The sequence below is a fragment of the Phocoena sinus genome, chromosome 15 (genome assembly GCF_008692025.1).
Source record: "Phocoena sinus isolate mPhoSin1 chromosome 15, mPhoSin1.pri, whole genome shotgun sequence".
Classification (NCBI taxonomy): domain Eukaryota; kingdom Metazoa; phylum Chordata; class Mammalia; order Artiodactyla; family Phocoenidae; genus Phocoena; species Phocoena sinus.
The window spans coordinates 79053099-79074540 of NC_045777.1; the positions used below are offsets into that span (position 1 = coordinate 79053099).

General features: G+C 39.2%; 1 protein-coding gene across 2 annotated transcripts in view; it reads left to right on the forward strand.

The window, feature by feature from the left end:
* The window catches only part of BAZ1B (bromodomain adjacent to zinc finger domain 1B), a 65413-nt gene that overhangs the window by 38696 nt on the left and 5275 nt on the right, over nt 1-21442 (forward strand). For both annotated transcript variants that reach the window (XM_032604201.1, XM_032604202.1), the window contains exons 8-16: nt 2158-2296; nt 2795-2928; nt 4990-5095; nt 6043-6141; nt 8489-8666; nt 10563-10745; nt 17886-18033; nt 19116-19263; nt 21093-21205. In XM_032604201.1, the coding sequence (XP_032460092.1) occupies nt 2158-2296; nt 2795-2928; nt 4990-5095; nt 6043-6141; nt 8489-8666; nt 10563-10745; nt 17886-18033; nt 19116-19263; nt 21093-21205 (1248 nt within the window). The remainder of the gene's footprint in view (nt 1-2157; nt 2297-2794; nt 2929-4989; nt 5096-6042; nt 6142-8488; nt 8667-10562; nt 10746-17885; nt 18034-19115; nt 19264-21092; nt 21206-21442) is intronic.

Sequence of the window (21442 nt, forward strand, 5' to 3'; positions counted from 1 at the left end):
TTGTGTGTTTGTTGTCTTTTTACTTTTTCTTTCTTTTTGCGGTATGCGGGCCTCTCACTGTTGTGGCCTCTCCCGTTGTGGAGCACAGGCTACGGACGCGCAGGCTCAGCGGCCATGGCTCATGGGTCTAGCCGCTCCGCGGCATGTGGGACCTTCCCGGACCGGGGCACAAACCCATGTCCCCTACATTGGCAGGCAGACTCTCAACAACTGCACCACCAGGGAAGCCCCTTTTTACTTTCTTGATGGTGTCCGTTGAAGCACAAATTTTAAAAATTTTGATGACATCCAATTTATTATTTTTTTTTTCTTTGGTTGGTTGTGGTTTTGGTGTCAAATCCAAGAATCTGCTGCCAAATCCAAGGTCATGAAGATTTACTCCTGTGTATTCTTCTAAAAGTCTTAAGAGTTTTAGCTCTTACATTTAAGTCTTTGATTCATTTTGAGTTAATTTGACTATAGACACATCAACTTACTTCTGGCTATGTGTGTCTTTACACCAATACCACAGTGTCTTGAATAGAATTGAGAAGCCAGAAATAAGTTGATTATTGATGTAGAGAAACAAGAAACAGAATATTATAAATATGTAATATAATTATATATATATTTAAATTTTATTTATTTATTTGGCTGCGTCGGGTCTTAGTTGTGGTACATGGGATCTTCATTGTGTCGCTCTGGCTTCTCTAGTAGTGGCACTCGGGCTTCTCTCTAATTGTGGCACATGGGCTCTAGAGCGCATGGCCTCAGTAGTTGCGGCACGCTGGCCTAGTCGCCCTGTGGCATGTGGGATCTTAGTTCCCCAACCAGGGATTGAACCCGCGTCTCCTGCATTGGAAGGTGAATTCTTAACCACTGGACCACCAGGGAAGTCCCTGTAATGTAATTATAAAATATGTAATAAATATCAATACTTTGCCAAGGATAGTATTTGAATTAGAGTTCAGGTCTTTTGATGTCTAGCTCAGTGCTGTAACCTCTGGAACTAAATTTGGTCCTTTTTTTTTTGATGACTTTCCCTAGATTGTTTTTTGTTTGTTTGTACCTGCAAGAGAAGGAGCTTTTCCTTTATTGTGTTTTGGCCATTACTCTTTTTTGTCATTGACCTTTGTACTGATTTCTACTGTAATCATTGTTTCAAACGTACAACTCTATTCAGGCTAGAAAACCATTTATTAAAAGTAACAAATACCATACCGTTCTGTTTTGGTTTTTGTCCGCACTGTGCAGCTTGCGAGATTGTAGTTACTTGACCAGGGATTGAACCTGGGCCCACAGCAGTGAAAGCACTGAGTCCTAACCACTGAACTGTCAGGGAATTCCCCCATATTGGTTTTAAATAGATGAAATTTGACTTAAATTTTTAAGTAACATCTTTAGACTGATGCATTTTCCAGATTCTCGCTACATTGTGGATGTTGTCATCAGTAGAGTACCAGCAGTAAAATTGCTGGCATTGTAAATAGCAGTGCCCTTTACTTACAGTATCAAAATTTGTGACAGTTGTGGAAAAACTTAAAGATTCCTGGGTGTCTTTCATTATTGAGTGAAATTTCTATCTGGGTAGAATAAACTTATTAAATGAATGATCAGAAATAGATTAAAACTTTTTTTTCATCATTAACAGTAGCAACTTGCTGAATAACTCAAAGAATAGTATTAAAGAGGCAATAATTACTATTATCTGCTGATGCTTCCGTGCCCTTGCTTTCTCACTCCTTTTTCTAAATTCCTCAGGACTGAAATATGTTTTATTTTGAAATAGCTATTTTGGTTTTATTCATCCTGATCATTTTGAGGATCCTATGGCTGGTCCTGTCAGAAAATGTTTCAGTTTAAGGACTATTTTAACTTTACACTTAAAATTAATTATCAATAAAATAAAATTAATTTATTATAAAACTAATAAGTTAAATTTTGGAGAGAAAAGATTTTGCACTGAGTTGATGGCTGAGACATCACCAAAATTCAAAGAACATAGAGGGATCAGATAGAAATTGCTGCCTTACACATTATTTCTTATAACAGTTTAGAATTAGGAGAAGGAAACTAAGATTTCTACTTAATACCAGGCACGTTTCACTCCATATCTTATTTAAATTTGTAAGAGTAAAATTTACTAGGAAAAAGCTTGATTCATTTTATCTTTAACAGTGAAACTAGAACGTGAAGCTGAAGAAGAACGAATACGAAAGCACAAAGCAGCTGCTGAGAAGGCTTTCCAGGAAGGAATTGCCAAAGCAAAACTAGTCATGCGTAGGACTCCAATTGGTACAGATAGAAACCATAATAGGTGAGTTATTAAACTTAATTTTTATCATCTTTTAGGGCTGCTATATTGTTGCTAGTTTGTACTAAGACTAGACAAGCTTCCCTGTTCGTGGATATTGGAAACAGAATTGCTCATCACACATTTATTTGAATATTTACTGTGCCAAATGCTAGGGTTATGAAGTTAAAGACATGACCCTGTCCTCAAAGATACCACAGATATGAAGCTTAAATTATGGTGATAGGAGAAATGTAATCCTAATAGAAGTCTTTTAAAATGGTAAGATATTTTAAATGCATACATTGTGTGGAACCTAAAGTAGTGAAATATTAGAAGTTATAAAAATTACAGATATTAAATGAATCTCAAATTCCCAAAATTTTAGTATTCTGTGCTTTACTTTAGGATTTGTATCTGCTGAATGTTCAGTGATATTCTGTAATCATCTTCCTCAACAATGAAGTCATTCTGTGCTCATGATCTTTCACTAACACATTAATATGTGGTTGTGATTTGTAGATACTGGCTCTTCTCAGATGAAGTTCCAGGTTTGTTCATTGAGAAAGGCTGGGTACATGACAGCATTGACTACCGATTCAGCCATCACCGAAAAGACCATGCAGACTCTCCTGATGAGGATTACTGTCCCCGTAGTATGTATATCTATTAGTTAGTTTACCCTGCTCAAGTAGGGTCAATATTAAGACTGTCTTTCCTCTGTCACTTTTTTCACTTTCTAAATTTCTCTATTGCCTTCTTAGGTAGATTTATTTGAGTGAGGTGGGAAGATGTGACATGCATAGCAGAAGGAAGGAAACTTAACATTTGATTATCAACTTTGTTCCAGGCATAGCGTGAAAAGATAAAGAACTTGAATGTTAGGATGTTTGGGTATTAGATTTATATTCAAACTTTGTTCCTTTGAAGTCTCTTTGTAGGTACTTCAAGGGCTGGAATTGAGGTAAGGGGCCAAGAAGGTGGTTATGTGTTTTTTTCCTCCACTTTAAAAATTCATTTATTTAATATTTATGGAGCATCTCTTATTTGCCAACCAATTTTTCATGTGCTGTGATACAAGATGGCAAACAAGACATAAAAGGTTCTGAATGTCAATTAACTAAAATTCTAGTGAGGAGAAACACAGCAAATATGTAACTAGAAATAAGTGACTGAGAAGGGTCATAAGGGGCACTGATAATGTTCTTCTTCTTGACTTGGGTTCTGGTTACATGAGTATGTTCAGTTTGTAAAATAGAAAAGTGTACTTTTCTAAATATAGATATTTGTGTGTATATATTCTTTCTTGACCTATACATAGATGTGCGTGTGTGTATGTGAGTGTGTGTGTGTGTGTGTGTGTGTGTGTATATATGTATATATTTCTTTTTTTCCCCCCCAAGAAAAAATTTTAATTTAAAAATACCAGATGGTTAGGTTAGATCAAGTTTTCTCAGCCTCACTGTTGTTGACATTTTGGGCCAGATAATTCTTCGTAGTGGGGGGTTGTCCTATGTGTTGTAAGTTATTTAGCATCCCTGGCCTCTACCCGCTGGATGCCATTAGTGACAACCAGATGTCACCAGATATTGCCAAATGTTCTCTAGGAGGCAGCATGGCTTTCTGTTGCGAACCATTGCGTTAGATTATACATAAGCTTCTTTCCAGCTGTACTTTATATAACCTAATGAAAATTGCTTCTCAAAAAGTAGTTTTCTTTCATTTTAGAGAAACTCATAACCCAAACTTTTAAACTCACAGAATCATTAAATAAGGAAATTAGTATATAGCCCAAAACTTCAAATTTAAGGCATTTTCTTGTTGAATTATGTTATTTGTTAGATTGTAGTACTTAGTAGAAAAGTCTAGTTTTGGTAGACTTTGTAAATAACCAGGTGAGGGCAGTAAATACGAAGTTAGGATCTTCAGACTTGAGAGAGATTCCAGTGGGATGAAGGACTGTGATTTTATGTCTCAGAAGCTTAATGGCTATTTTCAGAAATCAGGTCCACACAGTTACAGCTCTCAGGAGAAGACTGGCATCTACATCTCTTCACTTCTAGAGCATCCTGGTGGATGTTGTTCCTTCATGTTTTCTAGTTCCAGCATGGCAGAGTTTCTTCAGAATTACCTGACTGAAAAGACTAAACAAGGTTATGTGTTAGTATTGCAGGGAAGATGCTGCAGGTTAAAGGGGAGAGAAGGGGAGTAGGGGAGAGAACCAATTGTAGAATTAGGTAAGGCCTCAAATACAGGCTTAAGATCTATCTATAGTAATGTCATATATTAGTATACAGGAGATGGTTTACAAAAAAGCTAATCATATTTGATATTTGAAGCCTCCAGGGGTAAGTTTGTAGTAGTTTATGTATTTCAGTTGTGTCTACTTCACCACAGATGCCTTTGTGCTAAGCATCACGTACAAGGAACAGATTATTTATTTGCTCTGAGACATTTAGTCATCTCTCTCCATTCTATTGCAATAACTTGTAATAGTCTTAAACTTCGCCTGTTCAGCTGTATAGAGAGCAACTGTCTCAGATGATGTGCTTGTATGTAAGATGTTTAAGAGAAATTAGCATCTATTATACCTGTGGATATATTTAAGAGGCAGCATATGTGTTATTGGTTGTTGAATTTGCACTGTGTACTGCTTAGGTTTGAAACTAGGAATTGAGTATGTACTATATTCAGCCTAATGTATAAATTTTTCTTAGGTAAGAAAGCAAACCTAGGCAAAAATGTAAGCATGAACACACAACATGGACCAGCTACAGAAATTGCTGTAGAGACCACTATACCCAAACAGGGACAGAATCTATGGTAATGTGAGCATTCATCTGGTTGCTCTTTCTTTTTCTTTTTCAATGTTAAGAAAATAATTTATATAGTGAAACCCAGTGAGTTAGTGATTATCTATTAAGAGCATTTTGTGTGATTTTGATTTCTTGGATCTGTAAGCTCATTGCTTTAAAGGCAGACTTGATTTTTTTATAAGAATATATCTGTTTGTTTTAAGGTTTAGAATTTTATTTTTTCCTTGTAATGTAACTTTGTATATTATATGATAGATCTTACATAGCATTGGAAATGCCTTTCAGTCTGCTTGGCAATAGAAGTATTTAGGATTTTCATCTTTATTAAAGAAAAGGAATTGTAAATATAGCCATTAATCTTCCTTTGTGTCTATCCTGCTTTTAGGCAGGGAGCTAGGTTTTGAGAGGGTCCCTTCTACTTTTGTGATTGCATTAACTGCTTTAGCTGTGATCACCTTTAGTTTAATGACCTTTTGTCTTTTATTTTTTGATATAACTTTACTCTGTGAAAGGGATATGGACAAGTGTGCCTATTTACTTTATAAAATTTGTCTCATATTACTTTTTATTTATTTATATGTTTGTTTGTTTGCTTATTTATTTATTTGGGCCTGCTCTGAGCGGTATGTGGGATCTTATCTTAGTTCCCCAACCAGGGATCGAACCCATGCCCCCTGAAGTGGAAGCCCGGAGCCTTAACCACTGGACCGCCAGGGAGGTCCCCGCATATTAAGTTTTAGTAGGAAACATTGGCTTCAGTGTCCTAAGATAAAGTTAACATTAGGTCTCATGGAAACAGTAAATTGTTCTACTTCTGAGCAAGGTTGGAATTCTGCTTTCCCAACTCCCACCACCAATCCTAGATCCCTTTCTTAATGTTTGATTCTTCCCTTTTTTTTCAGAGTTAACAGGGGTTTTTTTTGGTTTTTTGTTTTTGTTTTTTTGCCCCTACAGGTTTTTATGTGATAGTCAAAAGGAACTGGATGAGTTGCTAAACTGCCTTCACCCTCAGGGAATAAGAGAAAGTCAGCTTAAAGAGAGACTAGAGAAGAGGTAAGGGTTTTCATCTCGCTCCTCATATCTCCTCTTCAGCATTAGATATTATACATACCTTAGGGGGTTTTTTGTTGTTGTTGTTTATCCATAAAAGCTTAAGTAAAAATTTTAAAAGTCTGTAACTCTTTTATGTTCTTGTTGTTTGGTATTTTCTTTTAAAATATTTATTTATTTTGGCTCCGCGGGGTCTTAGTTGCAGCACGTGGGATCTTCGCTGTGGCTTGTTTAGTTGTGGTATGCAGGATCTTTAGTTGTGTCATGCAGGCTTCTTAGAACTAAGTGGCATGCGTGTAGGATCTAGTTCCCCGACGAGGGATCGAACCTGGACCCCCTGCATTGGGAGCATGGAGTCTTACCCACTGGACCACCAGGGAAGTCCCATTGTTTGATATTTTCTGGACACCTCATGCTTGTTTGGAAAAGTATGCTTTTAAACGATGTATATACAAGACAGCAGGATTATTCATTGACTAACACGCCATACACCAGACTGAGAGCCTGATTGTAGTTAGGCAGCCTTGTAAGTGCAGTTCCACATTGGTTGGTATTCAGAAGTATTCTGTCGGTATCCAGAGGAGCACCAAAAATGAAAACAACCTAAATATTCATCAGCTGATGAATGGATAAACAAAATGTGGTATATCCATAAATTCAGCCATAAAAAGGAACAAAGTAATGAAATATCCTAGAAAGTGGGCAAACATTTTGCTGAGTCAAAGAAGCCAGACATAGAAAGGCCACATATTGTGTGATTTCATTTATATGAGACATCCACAATAGGCAAATTTTTTTTTTTTTTTTTTTGGCCGTACGGCGGGCCTCTCACTGTTGTGGTGTCTCCCGTTGCGGAGCACAGGCTCCGGACGCGCAGGCCCAGCGGCCATGGCCCACGGGCCCAGCCGCTCCGCGACATGTGGGCTCCTCCCAGACCGGGGCACGAACCCGCGTCCCCCACATTGACAGGCAGACCCTCAACCACTGTGCCACCAGGGAAGACCCACAGTAGGCAAATTTATAGTCAGAAAATAGATTAGTGGTTGCCAGGGGATGAGGGACGGGGAGAATTGAGAGTGACTGCTAACCCTTATGGGATTTCTTTATGGAGTGATGAAAATGTTTTGGAATTAGGTAGTTTTGATGCTTCTAAAGTGTGAAAACCACTGAACGTATAGGCTTTAAAATGGTGAGTTTAATGTTATGTGAATTATATCTCCAAGAGAAACCACACACAAAAAAACCTGCCTACAAAATTAGCATCAATATCAGTGCCGTCTAGATTTGCTAGTGTCCCTCCTGTTCTAGCAGTTGTTTCTATCAAAACTGGGATAGGTTTTGCCTTAAGGCCACCTTTAATATCTGCATGCTTTCATGCTGGAATTTAGGTTTAATTGAGGAGAGAAGGAAAATACTGTTCAGTACATACTCTGCAATTTTGAGACACTTTTGAGAGTGATAATGGGTACATCATTGGTTTTGGTCCACTGCTTAATGTATAAATGAATTAAAATTGTATTCAGAATCGTCCTGTCTTGATAACACTTAGATCAAAGAAGAAAATAAAGGGGAAATTATGTGGTAGAAGGCAGTGAAAGCAGAATCCTTTATAAGAACACCAGTGAGACACAATGTATAGTCAGAGGAAAATAATATTAAAACTCCTTATTATTAAGCATGAAAAGGGAACTTAGTACTCAACTTCGATGACCTTGAACATTAGTTTTTGGTGTAAGAAGCCAACAGTGAAGCTTATGGCGAATCCAGGGTAGAGAGTCTTACTAGAGTCTTTATTACTGTGACCTCAAAAGGTTAATCTTCAGTGTGAAAGTGAACTCTGAAGGTCCTTGTGTAGGTTTTCAGCTCAAATTCATGTTTCTTCTGTGTTGTGAAGAATCCAGGCAGACGATTTAAAGTTTGTCTCCGGTTGGTAGCAATTTCTGGCAACTAACATAAGCAGATGCACACTCTCCCTGGAGGAGCATAACTTCAAACCAGGCCTCAAAGAATTTCCACAGATAAAATATCAAGAAACTCTTGGTAAAAAAAAAAAACAATAAGCACCCCAAAAAAACCACACAAACCAGTTACCATGAATGAGAGCTAGGTAAAGAAACATACTTCAGATGCTGGAATTACCATATACAGAACAAAATGTGTGTTTTTTAAATGAATCAAGGATAAGAGAAATTTGAAATTTGGTATGAGAAACATGAGACTATTAAATGAGAGATGAAAAGGATCTAAATAAGTCTTCTAGAAATAAAACATGTCATTCAAGTAATTGAAATTAATAGACCATTTTTTAAAGTTCCTTTATTCCTCTTCCCCTTTGCCTCAACTTTTCTAGGTACCAGGACATTATTCATTCTATTCATCTGGCCCGGAAGCCAAATTTGGGTCTAAAATCCTGTGATGGCAACCAGGAGCTTTTAAACTTCCTTCGTAGTGATCTCATTGAAGTTGCAACAAGGTTACAAAAGGGAGGACTTGGTTATGTGGAAGAAACATCAGAATTTGAAGCTCGGGTAAGAATATAAGGAAAACACCCTTTGAAATGTTACTCATGGAAACTCGATTTGGAATTGTTCCCTGATATTGTTCTTGACTTTCCTAGATGACCCTGGGAATCATATTTGCATTTGTCTTGAAAGACACATGTGGAACCCTAAATTCTCTATGTACATATGATACTTTTCCTTTGTTATATTCTGCTGGTATCCAGGAAAATCTAGTATTTGGCTCAGAACCTTTGTTCAAAAAGAGCTTTTCTATTAAGTTGAATGAAAACTAGTCCTGGAGTCTTAGTCATATAACATTATTTAACCTATCCATTCCCATGTACCTGTCCATTCCCATGTGATGCCTGTGCTGTAAGGTATGAAACATTTGTGTATCTTGCTTTTGTTCATTCTCTATACTTGATCAGCTTAGTTATACTTGTGTTCGGCAGCACTCATGCTGTTAAACAGGTACTTTTCAGTGAAGGCACTTTTGTACTTAAGGACCCTTAAATATTATAGCTGAAACAGTTCAAGAGACCCTGTGTTCCACATTAGATTTTAGGTAACAAAGCTGGAGAAAAGATTGGAGAACACTGTCCATGAGTTATCACTGTAAAAATTTTTTTGTTAATTTTAAATAATAAAGTCCACGTAACTCCAAACATTAATATTTGTCTTTTCAAATTGTTCATTTGCATTATAACTGTGTTAATAGTTGTGTGATTTTTATGAGCAGTTGAACCTCCCACTGCCCTCCAATTTTCCCTCATTTATAAATACTTTCCATTTCTTTTAATCTTTAATGTCACTTTGGGGTACATAATAACACATGGAGTTGATATCGTAAATCTTCTACTGCCAGACTTTTGTATTTCTATTTCTTTGCTATTAGAATTAACAAATTATATATGCATCTTATATATGTAACTTTTTTTCATTAGTCTGGTTATGAATTCTTGGTACATTACCTGGGAAAAAGGTTTAAACATCTTATTGTTCTTAAAGATTTTTTTTTAGGAATTACTCAACCAAAAGAATTTCACCTGTTTCAAACATTACAGTTACTTTTTTGTTTATTTAGTAAATATCTATCAATAACCTACTTTGTGCCAAACCCGGGCCCATACCTTGCTAACGTTGGATTATCATCATTCTTTGTTTCTCTTTGTAGTTATAAAATGGTGGGGGGTTTTTTTGTTTTTGTTTTTGTTTGCGGTACGCGGGCCTCTCACTGTTGCGGCCTCTCCCGTTGGGGAGCACAGGCTCCGGACGCGCAGGCTCAGCGGCCATGGCTCACGGGCCCAGCTGCTCCGCGATATGTGGGATCCTCCCAGACCGGGGCACAAACCCGCTTCCCCTTCATCGGCAGGCGGACTCTCAACCACTGCACCGCCAGGGAAGCCCCTAAAATGGTATTTTTTTAATTGGCATGTGTTGTGTGACTGAGAAGGTAGTTTCAGTTCTTAAGAGCATGATTTGGATCAAAGTGATTTCGTTTATGCTTCCTCATCCATAAAATAAATGTGAGGCTTAGATGAGATCAAGTATGTAAAATGTATTATCTGGCTTATAGGTTGTAAGCTGTTAGGTTGGTAAATTTTTACTTTCCTTCTCAGTTTTTCTTTGCCTTGAGACTGTCATTTGCACGTAGTAGGCACTCAGTCACTGAGTGTATGAATGAGTTCAGTAACTTCCTTTAAGTAGAGCAAGTTTCAGCCTCCCATGGATCCCTTCATCAGGGAAATCCAAGTAGTCGGCTACTTTCAAATGCATAAGCCATCCATTGAACTGAGGAACCCAGTTAAATTAATGTTATGTGACCAATTTGGGTCTAGGTTGATTTGAATTTAATCGAGGATTGTCTATTTCATCTTTCTCTTGGCCTTTTACTCAGTCTGGTTTTTAAATCTTTTTCTGTAGGTGATCTCACTAGAGAAACTGAAGGATTTTGGCGAGTGTGTGATTGCCCTTCAAGCCAGTGTCATAAAGAAATTTCTCCAAGGCTTCATGGCTCCCAAGCAAAAGAGAAGAAAACTCCAAAGTGAAGATTCAGCAAAGACTGAAGAGGTGGATGAAGAGAAAAAAATGGCAGAGGAAGCAAAGGTATTTAGCTAATGAAGATGTAGTTTTATGACTGCGTAGAAGTATGTGATCTGGTTTTAAAATTATCTAACCCTATGCTTTTTAGTTACATAAGCACTGTTCCCTAGCCAGTGTTTGATCTTTATCGCTTTCTCCAAATGTTGTAGTTTTCAAACTGGTCTGTGGAGCACAGCCCTGCCTGTAAAGCTGGATAGTGTGTTAGAGTCCCCCCTCCCACTTTACCAGAGCTAATTCCTTTTTTTAAAAGGTGGTGGTTTTTAAACTTTTAAGAATTGTAAAATATACATAATGAACAACTTAGCCACTTTTACATGTGTGGTTCTGTGTCATTAAGTACATTCACGTTGTTCTGTAACTATTACTACCATCCATCTCCAGAATTTTTTTATCTTCCCAAAGCAAAACTATGCCCTTTAAACACTAAACTACCCATTTCACCCTCCTGCCCAATCCCTGGCAACCATCATTTTCTTTCTTTGTCTATGAATTTGCCTACTCTAGGTACCTCATATAAAGTGGAATCATACTGTATTTGTCCTTTTGTGACTGGTTTTTTTAACTTCCTCAAAGTTATCTACATTGTAGCATATGCCAGAATTTCCTTCCTTTTTAAGACTGAATAATATTCCATTGTGTGTATAGGCCATATTTTGTTTATTGGTCCATCGGTGGACACTTGGGTCACTTCCACCTTTTTTTTAATTTTTATTTTATTTATTTATTTATTTATTTTTGGCTGCATTGGGTCTTTGTTGCTGCGCGTGGGTTTTCTCTAGTTGCAGCGAGCGGGGGCTACTCTTCGTTGCGGTGCGCGGGCTTCTTATGGTGGCTTCTCTTGTTGCAGAGCACGGGCTCCAGGCACGCAGGCTTCAGTAGTTATGGCATGCAGGCTCAGTAGTTGTGGCTCTTGGGCTCTAGAGCACAGGCTCAGTAGTTGTGGCTCACAGGCTTAGTTGCCCCGCGGCACATGAGATCTTCCTGGACCAGGGATTGAACCCATGTCCCCTGCATTGGCAGGCGGACTCTCAACCACTGTGCCACTAGGGAAGCCCTACCTTGTGGTTTTGATTTACATTTCCCTAGTAATTGGTGATGTTGAGCATCTTTTCATGTGCTTATTGGCTGCTTATCTTTTGGGGGAAATGTCTTTCTGCGTCATTTGGCTATTTTTAAATTTCTTTGTGGGGGTGGGGTGGGGAGATGTGTGGGTTCCTTATATGTTCTGAATATTAATCCTTTATCAGATACATGATTTGCAAATATAATCTCCCATTTCGTGAGCTGCTTGTTCAGTTTTTTTTTTTTAGCCGTGCCGAGCAGCACGTGGGATTTTAGTACCATGACCAAGGATTGAACCCCTGCCCACTGCAGTGGAAACGCAGAGTCCTAACAACTGGACTGCCAGGGAATTACCTGCTTTTTCATTCTGTTGATGGTGTCTTTTGACACAAAAAGTTTTAAACTTCGATGAAGTTCAACTTACCTGTTTTTTCTTTTTTTGCCTCTGCTGTTGGTGTCAAATCCAATGTCATGAAGCTTTCCTCCTGTATTTTATTCTATAGGTTTTATAGTCTGAGCTTTTACATTTAGATCTTTGATCCATTTTGAGTTAATTTTTGTATATAGTATAAGGTAAGGGTCCAACTTCATTTTTTTGTATGTGTATAATCCAGTTTTCTGGGGTTTTTTATTTTAGAAGTAGCTCATTGTAAGTAAATCAAATGTGAGAGGTAGATACAATATGAGACAATTCCCATTTTAGTTTTGCCACCCCCCCCCCCCCCCAAGGACATCACTCTTTAATAGTTTGATGTGTTTCTGTGTACATACAAAGATAGTTTTGTTGGATTTTTACAGAATGGAACCCTCTGCATAATATTCTGCAGTTTTTCACTCGTCAGCATATCCTAGGCATCTGTCCTCTCGCTCTGTCAGTCCGCATAGATCATCCTGGTATTATTTGGGTGTTTTTGGTTGTTGTTTGTTTTGTTTTGTTTTTTTAACATCCTAATTCCTTATTGATGAACATTATGCTGTCTCTGGTTTTTCTTTTTTAGGATAATTAGCAGCTCCATTTTTTTCTGTTTTGTGTATTAGATTTCTGCTTAAGATTACTTGTGAAGAAAAGAATTTGAAAATACTACATTAAGGGAGCTGTCCCAGCCATTATCCAGTGGAATACTTTCCCTTGTTTTTGACTTCCCTCCCTCCCTCCCTCCTTTCCTTTCTTTCACAAACATCTGGTAAAGGCTTGCCTGTGCCAGTCATTGTGCAAAAGTCTGGGGGTTTTGATCATAAGTAGAAGCCGGAAGTCCTTGCTCTCAAGGAACTCTGAATGTGAGAGATGGTTGGAGTAGAGTGACAAGTATGTTGAGAAAGAGCAGTGCTTGGCTCTCCTGTGAGGGATACGAGGGCAGCTTAGAACTTCCCAGAGAAGAGAATCTATCAGCTGGATTTTTGAAGAACAGGTAGAAATTAATTAGGTTGTGGAAGGGGGGTGGGCATAATGTTTGTTAGGTTGAGCTGAAATTGCCTTCTCATCATTGACAGCTGGTCCTTGTTTTGCCCTCTGAGTTTACACAGAATGAGTTTACTCTCTAAAGCTCCTCTGGTAGTCGTACATAGTTGTCATGTTCCCCCTGGGTTTCTTCCTGAGGCCAAGAGTGATATGTGATACAGGAAAGAACATGTTGGGTCAGAGGTGAGTAGAGAACTAAGATTCAGTTAGGTAAACGTTTAACTATTAATTCATGGCATAGACTCAGAGATTTCACACATGTAAAGTCTTTATTGAATTTGTTACAATATTGCTACTGTTTTATGATTTGGATTTTTGGCCGGGGAGATATGTGGGATCTTAGCTCCCCAACCAGGGATGGAACCCAGGCTCCCTGCATTGGAAGGCGAAGTCTTAACCACTGAATCGCGAGGGAAGTCCTAGTATTTTTCTTGATGTGATCTTTCCTTGCCATTTCTTGACTCAATAACATTTTTCTTCTCATTGGGAACTAGTAGCTGTAGAGTTCTCATTTAAGTTCTTTTTTAGTATTTAACCCCATAGCGAAGTAACCTCTTTTTAGCTTGTCATATGAGACGATTCTTAGATTGATTGGGGAGGAAAATATGAGCACTTTGCAGATTTAACCTTGAGGCCCAGACACACAGTACACAAATGGAAAACATGGAAGAGTTTCTTGGAAAATCAATTAGGCTGCCTACTAAGTAGTTCAGCAATGTTCTCCATTAAAATGGCATCATGCCCTGCAGTTCCCCACCAAAGGTCAGCCTTGCCACAGCTCTGAAATTTTCCACTGTCCTTTGCTTTGAAGGTTTCCACTTAGCATGGGCCAGGGTTTTTTCAGTTGGCACTAGGTTGTTGCATGAGCTAATATCAGTCCCTAATCTGTGCTTCAGTTTCCTTATTTGAAAAAGTAGATTATCTCTCAAATCCCTTTTTGTAATAGTCAATTATTTCAAATATTTAATTTTTTTTTCATTTTCTTGCATTAAATGGGAAAGACGTATAATTTGGCCAAATCCTGGGTTCTGTTAGACTCTCTTTTTGCTTTGGATGCATTTGTCCCTGATTATCTGTTTTTCCATTTTAAACGTTCTTTTATGGAAGAATATGGTCTGAAGCCTCATTATATTCTTGCCAAGATATATTGCCTTTTTACTGTTAGGTAAAGGGATTAATGGTGACTTGCACATAAGGTGGCTTCCCCTTGATTTTGTTATACGCACTTCTACCACTTCTAACTAGGTCCCAACTTCATTTAAATATGCTAAAGAATTTGACTTTTTCATCAGCTTTGTGTGTCCAGCTTCTCAGCAGTACTGCAAAACAATATTTACTTGATGCTACCGTGTTGTATGTCAAAACTTTATCTTGCTGCTGTTCCTGTGTTTTTAAAAAGTCTTCGATATGGTGGGGGTTTTTTGTTTTGTTTTTAATGTTCTGGACTGGAATTTTGTGCAGTGGGAGGCTACTTAAGATGTTCTTTAAAATCTGAGTGCCTATTGTTTTCGCCCTCGAAATTAGAGCCTAGCTGGAGACGAGGCTGGTCTAGATGGATAACTCAGTGGATAAAACAGGATCTAATGTATAATGCCAGGAGCGTTGGATTGGGGATTGGGAGACCTGGCCCTAAATTGCTGTGAGACCTTGGGCAAACTTTCTTTTCACGAAAAATAATAAATGAACATTACACACATGTGCACAGACATTCATAGCAGTGTTTGTTATTCAGCATAGTCAAAAAGCAGAAACAGTCCAAATGTCTGCCAACTAATGAATGGATAAATAAAATGGATGTATTACTCAGCAGTTAAAATGGAGTGAACTGCTGTTACATGCTGGGATGTGGATGAAGCTAGAAAACATTATGCTCAGTAAAAGAAGCCAGTCACAAAAGGCCACATGTTATATGAAATGTCAGAATAAGTAAATCTATAAAGCAAAAGAAGATTGTGGTTGCCTAGGGCCGGGGAAGTGGTGGGTTAGGGTAGGGAATGGGGAATGACAAGGTTTCTTTTTTGGGTGATGAAAGTGTTCTAAAATTAAGATTATGTTGATAGTTGTACAACTCTGCAAATATATGAAAAGGCATTGACTGTACACTTTACAGGGGGAACTTGTTATCGATAGTATATAAATTATATCAGTAAATCTGTTTTTAAAATGAGGCTAAATAAGCTTATTCTCAAGATCTCTTCCAGTTTTATATATATATATATATATATATATATATATATATATATAAATTTATTTTATTTATTTTTGGCTGTGTTGGGTCTTTGTTGCTGAGCGCGGACTTTCTCTAGTTGCGGCGAGCGGGGCCTACTCTTCATTGTGGTGCGCGGGCTTCTCACTGCGGTGGCTTCTCTTGTTGTGGAGCACGGGCTCTGGGCGCACGGGCTTCAGTAGTTGTGGCTCATGGGCTCTAGAGCGCAGGCTTAGTAGTTGTGGCACACGGGCTTAGTTGCTCTGAGGCGTGTGGGATCTTTCCGGACCAGGGCTTGAACCCATGTCCCCTGCATTGGTAGGCGGATTCTTAACCCCTGCGTCACCAGGGAAGCCCCTCTTTCAGATTTTTGTTTGTTTCTTTTAATGAGGCCACATGTGCTAGGTGTTCAGATTTTATAATTTATAGGAAATAAGTAAAAAGCAGTACTGTATACTGATGATTTTTTTTGTGTGTGTGGTACGCGGGCCTCTCACTGTTGTGGCCTCTCCCGTTGTGGAGCACAGGCTCCAGACGCGCAGGCTCAGCGGCCATGGCTCACGGGCCTAGCTGCTCTGTGGCATGTGGAATCTTCCCGGACCGGGGCACGAACCCATGTCCTCTGCATCAGCAGGCGGACTCTCAACCACTGCGCCACCAGGGAAGCCCAACTGATGATTTTTTTAATGCTTTTGTTGCATCTGACTGTCCACTAGAGGACAGCAAAGCCCATTTTAACCATTCCTTGGCTAATTGAGTGTTCTCAGTAACACTCTTTTAGGAACCAAACCTGAAATTCTTAAATATATGTTCCACTGAATGAAGAGATTTGCATTAATTATTACAGTAAGAGAATCTGTGGTACCGTATATGTCAGCTCTCCATTACATTAGGGGAGAAGACCTGCAAGGCACCTGTGATTGTAGATCTCACATCCTACTGAGGAGCTCTGAAAAGGGAAGGAAGGAAATTGTATTTCAAAGGCAGATGTTGAAATATCTTCACTGCAGGTTGGAGTAAGGAATGAGTCAGTTTCCATTAGAACTTTAGCAGCCTCTTAAATAGATTTTTTCGATGTGTTTGTTACTTATCCTCATTATTCATAAATTTATACACACAAGACTCTCAGTGGTTCTCTGTTTCTATAGGAAAGGGAATAGACAGCCTTTGGTCCCCTCCCTGAACTCTCACACTACAGCTTCAGAAGTAGCTCAACTGTCTTTGTCCCTTGGCAGCTCATTTTCAAATTGAGCTGTGGCCTTTCAGGGATAACGGGCCTTTCTTAAAGGAGGAAGACTATTACTTAAAATAGGCTTTTTGCCTAGGACAGGGCAGTGAAACCAAGCAGTGCTGTTGTCAGTTAGCTAGAGCTAGCCAGGTTGTATAATAAAAGTAGCCAGCATGGCTAACTTTAGTTCAGTCATGACTGAGTTAAGCAGTATGACCTCCACAAGGTAGATGAGAGTGAGATAACCTAGTCTCTCAGCTTCTGGTATACTGCCGAAGCTTTACCTTGTCCAGCTCTGTTGTATTTTCTGACTGTCTGAGAATGATGTCCCCTATAATGGCATTTGTTTAAATGGATGCTCACCTAATTGTTTATGCTTTTTTAGTGCTTTGAAAACATCCCCAAAAGTCACCTTTTAATTAATAAAACAGCAATACAAATAAATGAATTATCCTAAAATGGCATTTTTGTTCCTCCTCAGAATGTATATTTTATAGAGGGAGGGTTGAAAATTCCTAATTACATTTTTCTCCATTCTCTTTTACTTTGCTAATTCTAAATTAATTTGCATTTTCTGATGAAGAGTGGAGACAGTGTGGATTATGCTGAGAGTAACTGCCCAGAATGAAATCAGGCCAACCCCTGGGACTTTACAGATTTCACTTAAGTTAGAAGTTGGTGATAAAGTCAAGAGAATATTTCATATCAGTACTTAATACTTTTAAGGATTATAGAATGCTTTATAGATACTATTTACTATTTCTTGGCCCTATAATCTGGGATTATGGTACATATTAGTGCAGAAACTGATAATCTTACTGACCAAGCTACATGACATTGTTGCATATTAGCATTATTTACACAGTACAAGTGTTCCTGCTTTTAAATGATACTGAATCTTTAAGTGGATTTCACTAGAAGTGACATGTTTCTAGTCATTTCCCCCTCCTTGAATTCTTTGTGTGACCTCTGGCAACTTTTTTCCACCCTTCCGAGCCTTGGTTTCTTCTGTAAGATAAATGGGTTAGACCAGAGGAGCTCTAGGAGGTGAATGTATCAGGATGCTCTCGTATCTTTACCTAGTTGTAGTCCTCTCTCTGTGTATACTGTCAGTATTATGTGAAAAATCCACATTTCATGTCTTTGAAGTCATTGTAGTAATGCTGGCCTGGTTTGGTCTCTGTTTAGGTCGCATCTGCTCTGGAAAAATGGAAGACAGCAATCCGTGAAGCTCAGACTTTTTCCAGAATGCATGTTCTACTTGGGATGCTTGATGCCTGTATCAAATGGGATATGTCAGCAGAAAATGCTAGATGCAAAGTTTGTCGAAAGAAAGGTATATTTAAATCAGAGTTGTTTATCTGAGTGTATTAGGCACTAGGACTTCCATTTCCAAGATCTTTTATCCCTCAAGAATTCTGTGTACACAACTTTTAAACGTGGTGGTGGTGGTCCAGATTTTACCTTCTCCTGAAAGCCCATAAAATGCTAGTCGTTAAAGTCACACGCTCGCAAATCACAGCAGGCCCTTTGTGCCTCAGTTTTGAGTATAAAATAAGAGCAGTTGATCTCGCCAATTCTTAGATTTTCTATAGGGAACAAATTAGTTTTAACTAAAAATTTAAATCTCTCATTATCTCTTAATTTTACTCATCCATGAAGTAAGGTGGGTGCTACCAGTAGAGGGCAGTATTTGAACGTTGTGAAGAATAGTCGGGTTTGGACCTTCTGGCATGGAATCCTACAGAGCAAAGCATTTGGACTGTTTAATGCTGAGAACTTTTAGAGCCCCATTATGTGTAAAAGGAACTAGATGGCTAAAAGCCCCCCAGTGGTTGACTTCTCAGTGGCTAAAGCTGTTTTGTGATTTACTTTACAAGGATGAAAAGACCTATGTAAAATCATTCAGTTGCTCTAAAAACTGATGTAGAATGACGGTTGGAGAGGAGAAGTTATCATTTAAATTGGTTTGGTGTATTTTCAAATGTAGGGAAACCGAATGGCTTAGGAGAACAATATCAGATATGAATTGGGAAGCATTTGTGTCATCGGGGAGGAGGAGGAAGGGCAAAAAATGTAATACTTCATGGGAGATTCGTTTCTTAGTGGGACAGGGGAAGCAAAAATCTCCTGCTACTGCTTGATTTTTTGCTATCTCCTAGTAAATGTTAACTGTTGTCTTCCAGCCCGGAGAAGATTTGGGGATATAAGTTAGAAGACCTGAACCCTAAATTACCTATAGTCTAGTTAATGCTACATTTCTTTTCAGAAGATGACTGCGTTTTTTTAAAATGGGGTAGCAGTGTACTAGGATGTTTGTTCTTCCATTGGGTTAATTGAGGCTGAGCAGCTCTTCCTTACAGCTCACTGACTACTGCCCCACTCCCTACAGTGCTGTACAAGTTTATCTCCTTGCAGGTGAGGATGACAAGCTGATCTTGTGTGACGAGTGTAATAAAGCCTTCCACCTGTTTTGTCTGAGGCCGGCCCTCTATGAAGTACCAGATGGTGAATGGCAGTGCCCAGCCTGCCAGCCTGCCACTGCCAGGCGCAACTCCCGTGGCAGGTGAGAATTTCTTCTTTTAAAAACAAATAAATTAATAAATAGCTGTTATACTTGAGCTTGGGTCATTCAAACTGAATGATGCTGAGGAGCTTTAAGTTCATCTTTTGTGTGCAGAGCCCCATCATTTAAGGTATTACAGTGGGGGCTCAAAGGGCTCTGATTTAATTTTAGCTTAATTGTCGACATTTCTTGTTTTCATTACCAGCTGTGTTTTATGTCTTCTTGGTCATACGTTCTTCTCAAATAACATATCCTTTGTTTGCTTCCACTTCGCCCACTTCTTAATTTGTGATGACTTCTGCAGCCAGTCACTGCTAAAAATCCTGAAACTCACTACCTTCCGTACCTGTACCTACTTTTCCTTCCTTAGCATGATTAGAATTTTGGTGTCAACTTGGTGTCTTCCTCTCCCCCGTCTCCATATTCATTCAACTTGCCAGATGTTATCAATTCAGTGTCTAGATGTCTTAATGAGTCAGCATCCTGATGTCCATTCCCCATGGTCCCTGCTGTCATTTGGCCCTCTCCATCTCTCATCTGGGCTCCTTCAGTGGCTTCTCAGCTCTACCTCATATCTTCCTCCCTCTTATCCATCCAGCTTTTATGGTGATACCAGAATGGTTTACATAAGACAAAGATTTGCTTATGTCACTGTTGTGTTCAAAAACTTCGATCTTCCCCCTGCCTCTAGAGTAAAGTCCAAACTCACTAGCCTAGCTTTTGAGACTCTCATTATGTAATACTAGCTGATGTTTTTATAAGCCCTTGTTCCCATGTTTGTGTGCTTGTTACAGGCTGTTCATTGTGCATCCTTGCCTCTTGTGCTTTCCTCCCAGCTGGGAATATTCCCTGTCCCCAGAACTCCCACCTGGCTAAACTGACCATGGCCTACCTAAAATTTCACTGCTTTTTGGAAACATCCTTAGGATTAATTGTTCCTCCTCTGTGTTCCAGTTCAGCTTTCCATGTCCAAAGTTGTTTTTTGATGCATCTTGCCTTTTTGGTCAGTTTTATCCACAGCTGTCTTCCTATGAGATTGTTTCTGCCCTGAGAGTAGAGGTGGTGCTTTGTTCTTCATCTTCATCCCAGTAAGGCCAAACATAGGGCCTTGTAAAGAGGAGATGCCTAATGTTTGCTAAAGTTAATAACGTTGTTTTCCCCGTTGAAATTTGAGGTTGTAGAAGAGCAGCTTGTAGCAGTCTGGCTTGGTGTCTCTTTGAAAGGTCAGAGCTGTTTGATCCTGACCCTGCCTAACAGCATTACTCGGTTATTTCTCACTCCATTCCAGCTACACTTAGAGAGATGAGGCTGCTGCTCTGAAATGGTGAGGCTTTGGACCAGCTGTTCTGAGCTGGGATTACCAGTGCTTTGATGTTATGGTCATCTGCAAGCTGTTTCAGCTCCTGGAAGGGGGCCATCAAGGTGGAGTAACACCTGTCTGGGCTGTTTATCCTTTCAGTCCACCCCAGCACTGGGGACAACTTTTAATACCTGAAATGTTACATTATCTGGCTGTTTTTGTGAGACAGAAGGAACAGAGTTTTGTTTTGTATGTTGAGGGGTGGGGGTTGCATTTTGGTCTTGGTTTTTGCTGCCATTAGTATCGTAGCCAGAGGGTTTGGGGCCTGATAGAGGAGACACTCTGTTAAAGCTTAGGTTTTCATTCTGCTTCCTGTGTCCTGGCCTAGATTCACATTCCCTCCCCTTAGCATGAAATCTGTCTAGTCTGTGAAGAGGGAAAAGTTGCCACAATTTATGTGGGACTTTACCTTTCTTAGGACCCCTTTGGCCTAGATCCGTGTTCTCTACAAGTGTCTTTCCCCCCACAGGAATTATACGGAAGAGTCTGCCTCTGAGGACAGCGAAGATGATGAGAGCAACGAAGAGGAAGAAGAGGATGAGGAGGAGGGGGAGGAAGATTATGAGGTGGCTGGTTTGCGACGTAAGTATTCAGTTTCTTTCATAGTTAACCTCACAGTCTTCTAAGCTGACTTGGAAAGACTGGGTTGGCGGTAGATAACCCAACAAGGCCATCGTGCCGTCTTCTTTTTTTCACAAGTTGTGGTGGAGGGGCAACTGCTGCCATGTTTTAAATGGGTTTTCAAGATGCCAGTTAACTACCTTCCTAGTAGGAGGTTGGGTGGCTTGGTCTCAGAACATCAAACTGGCAGATCCACTT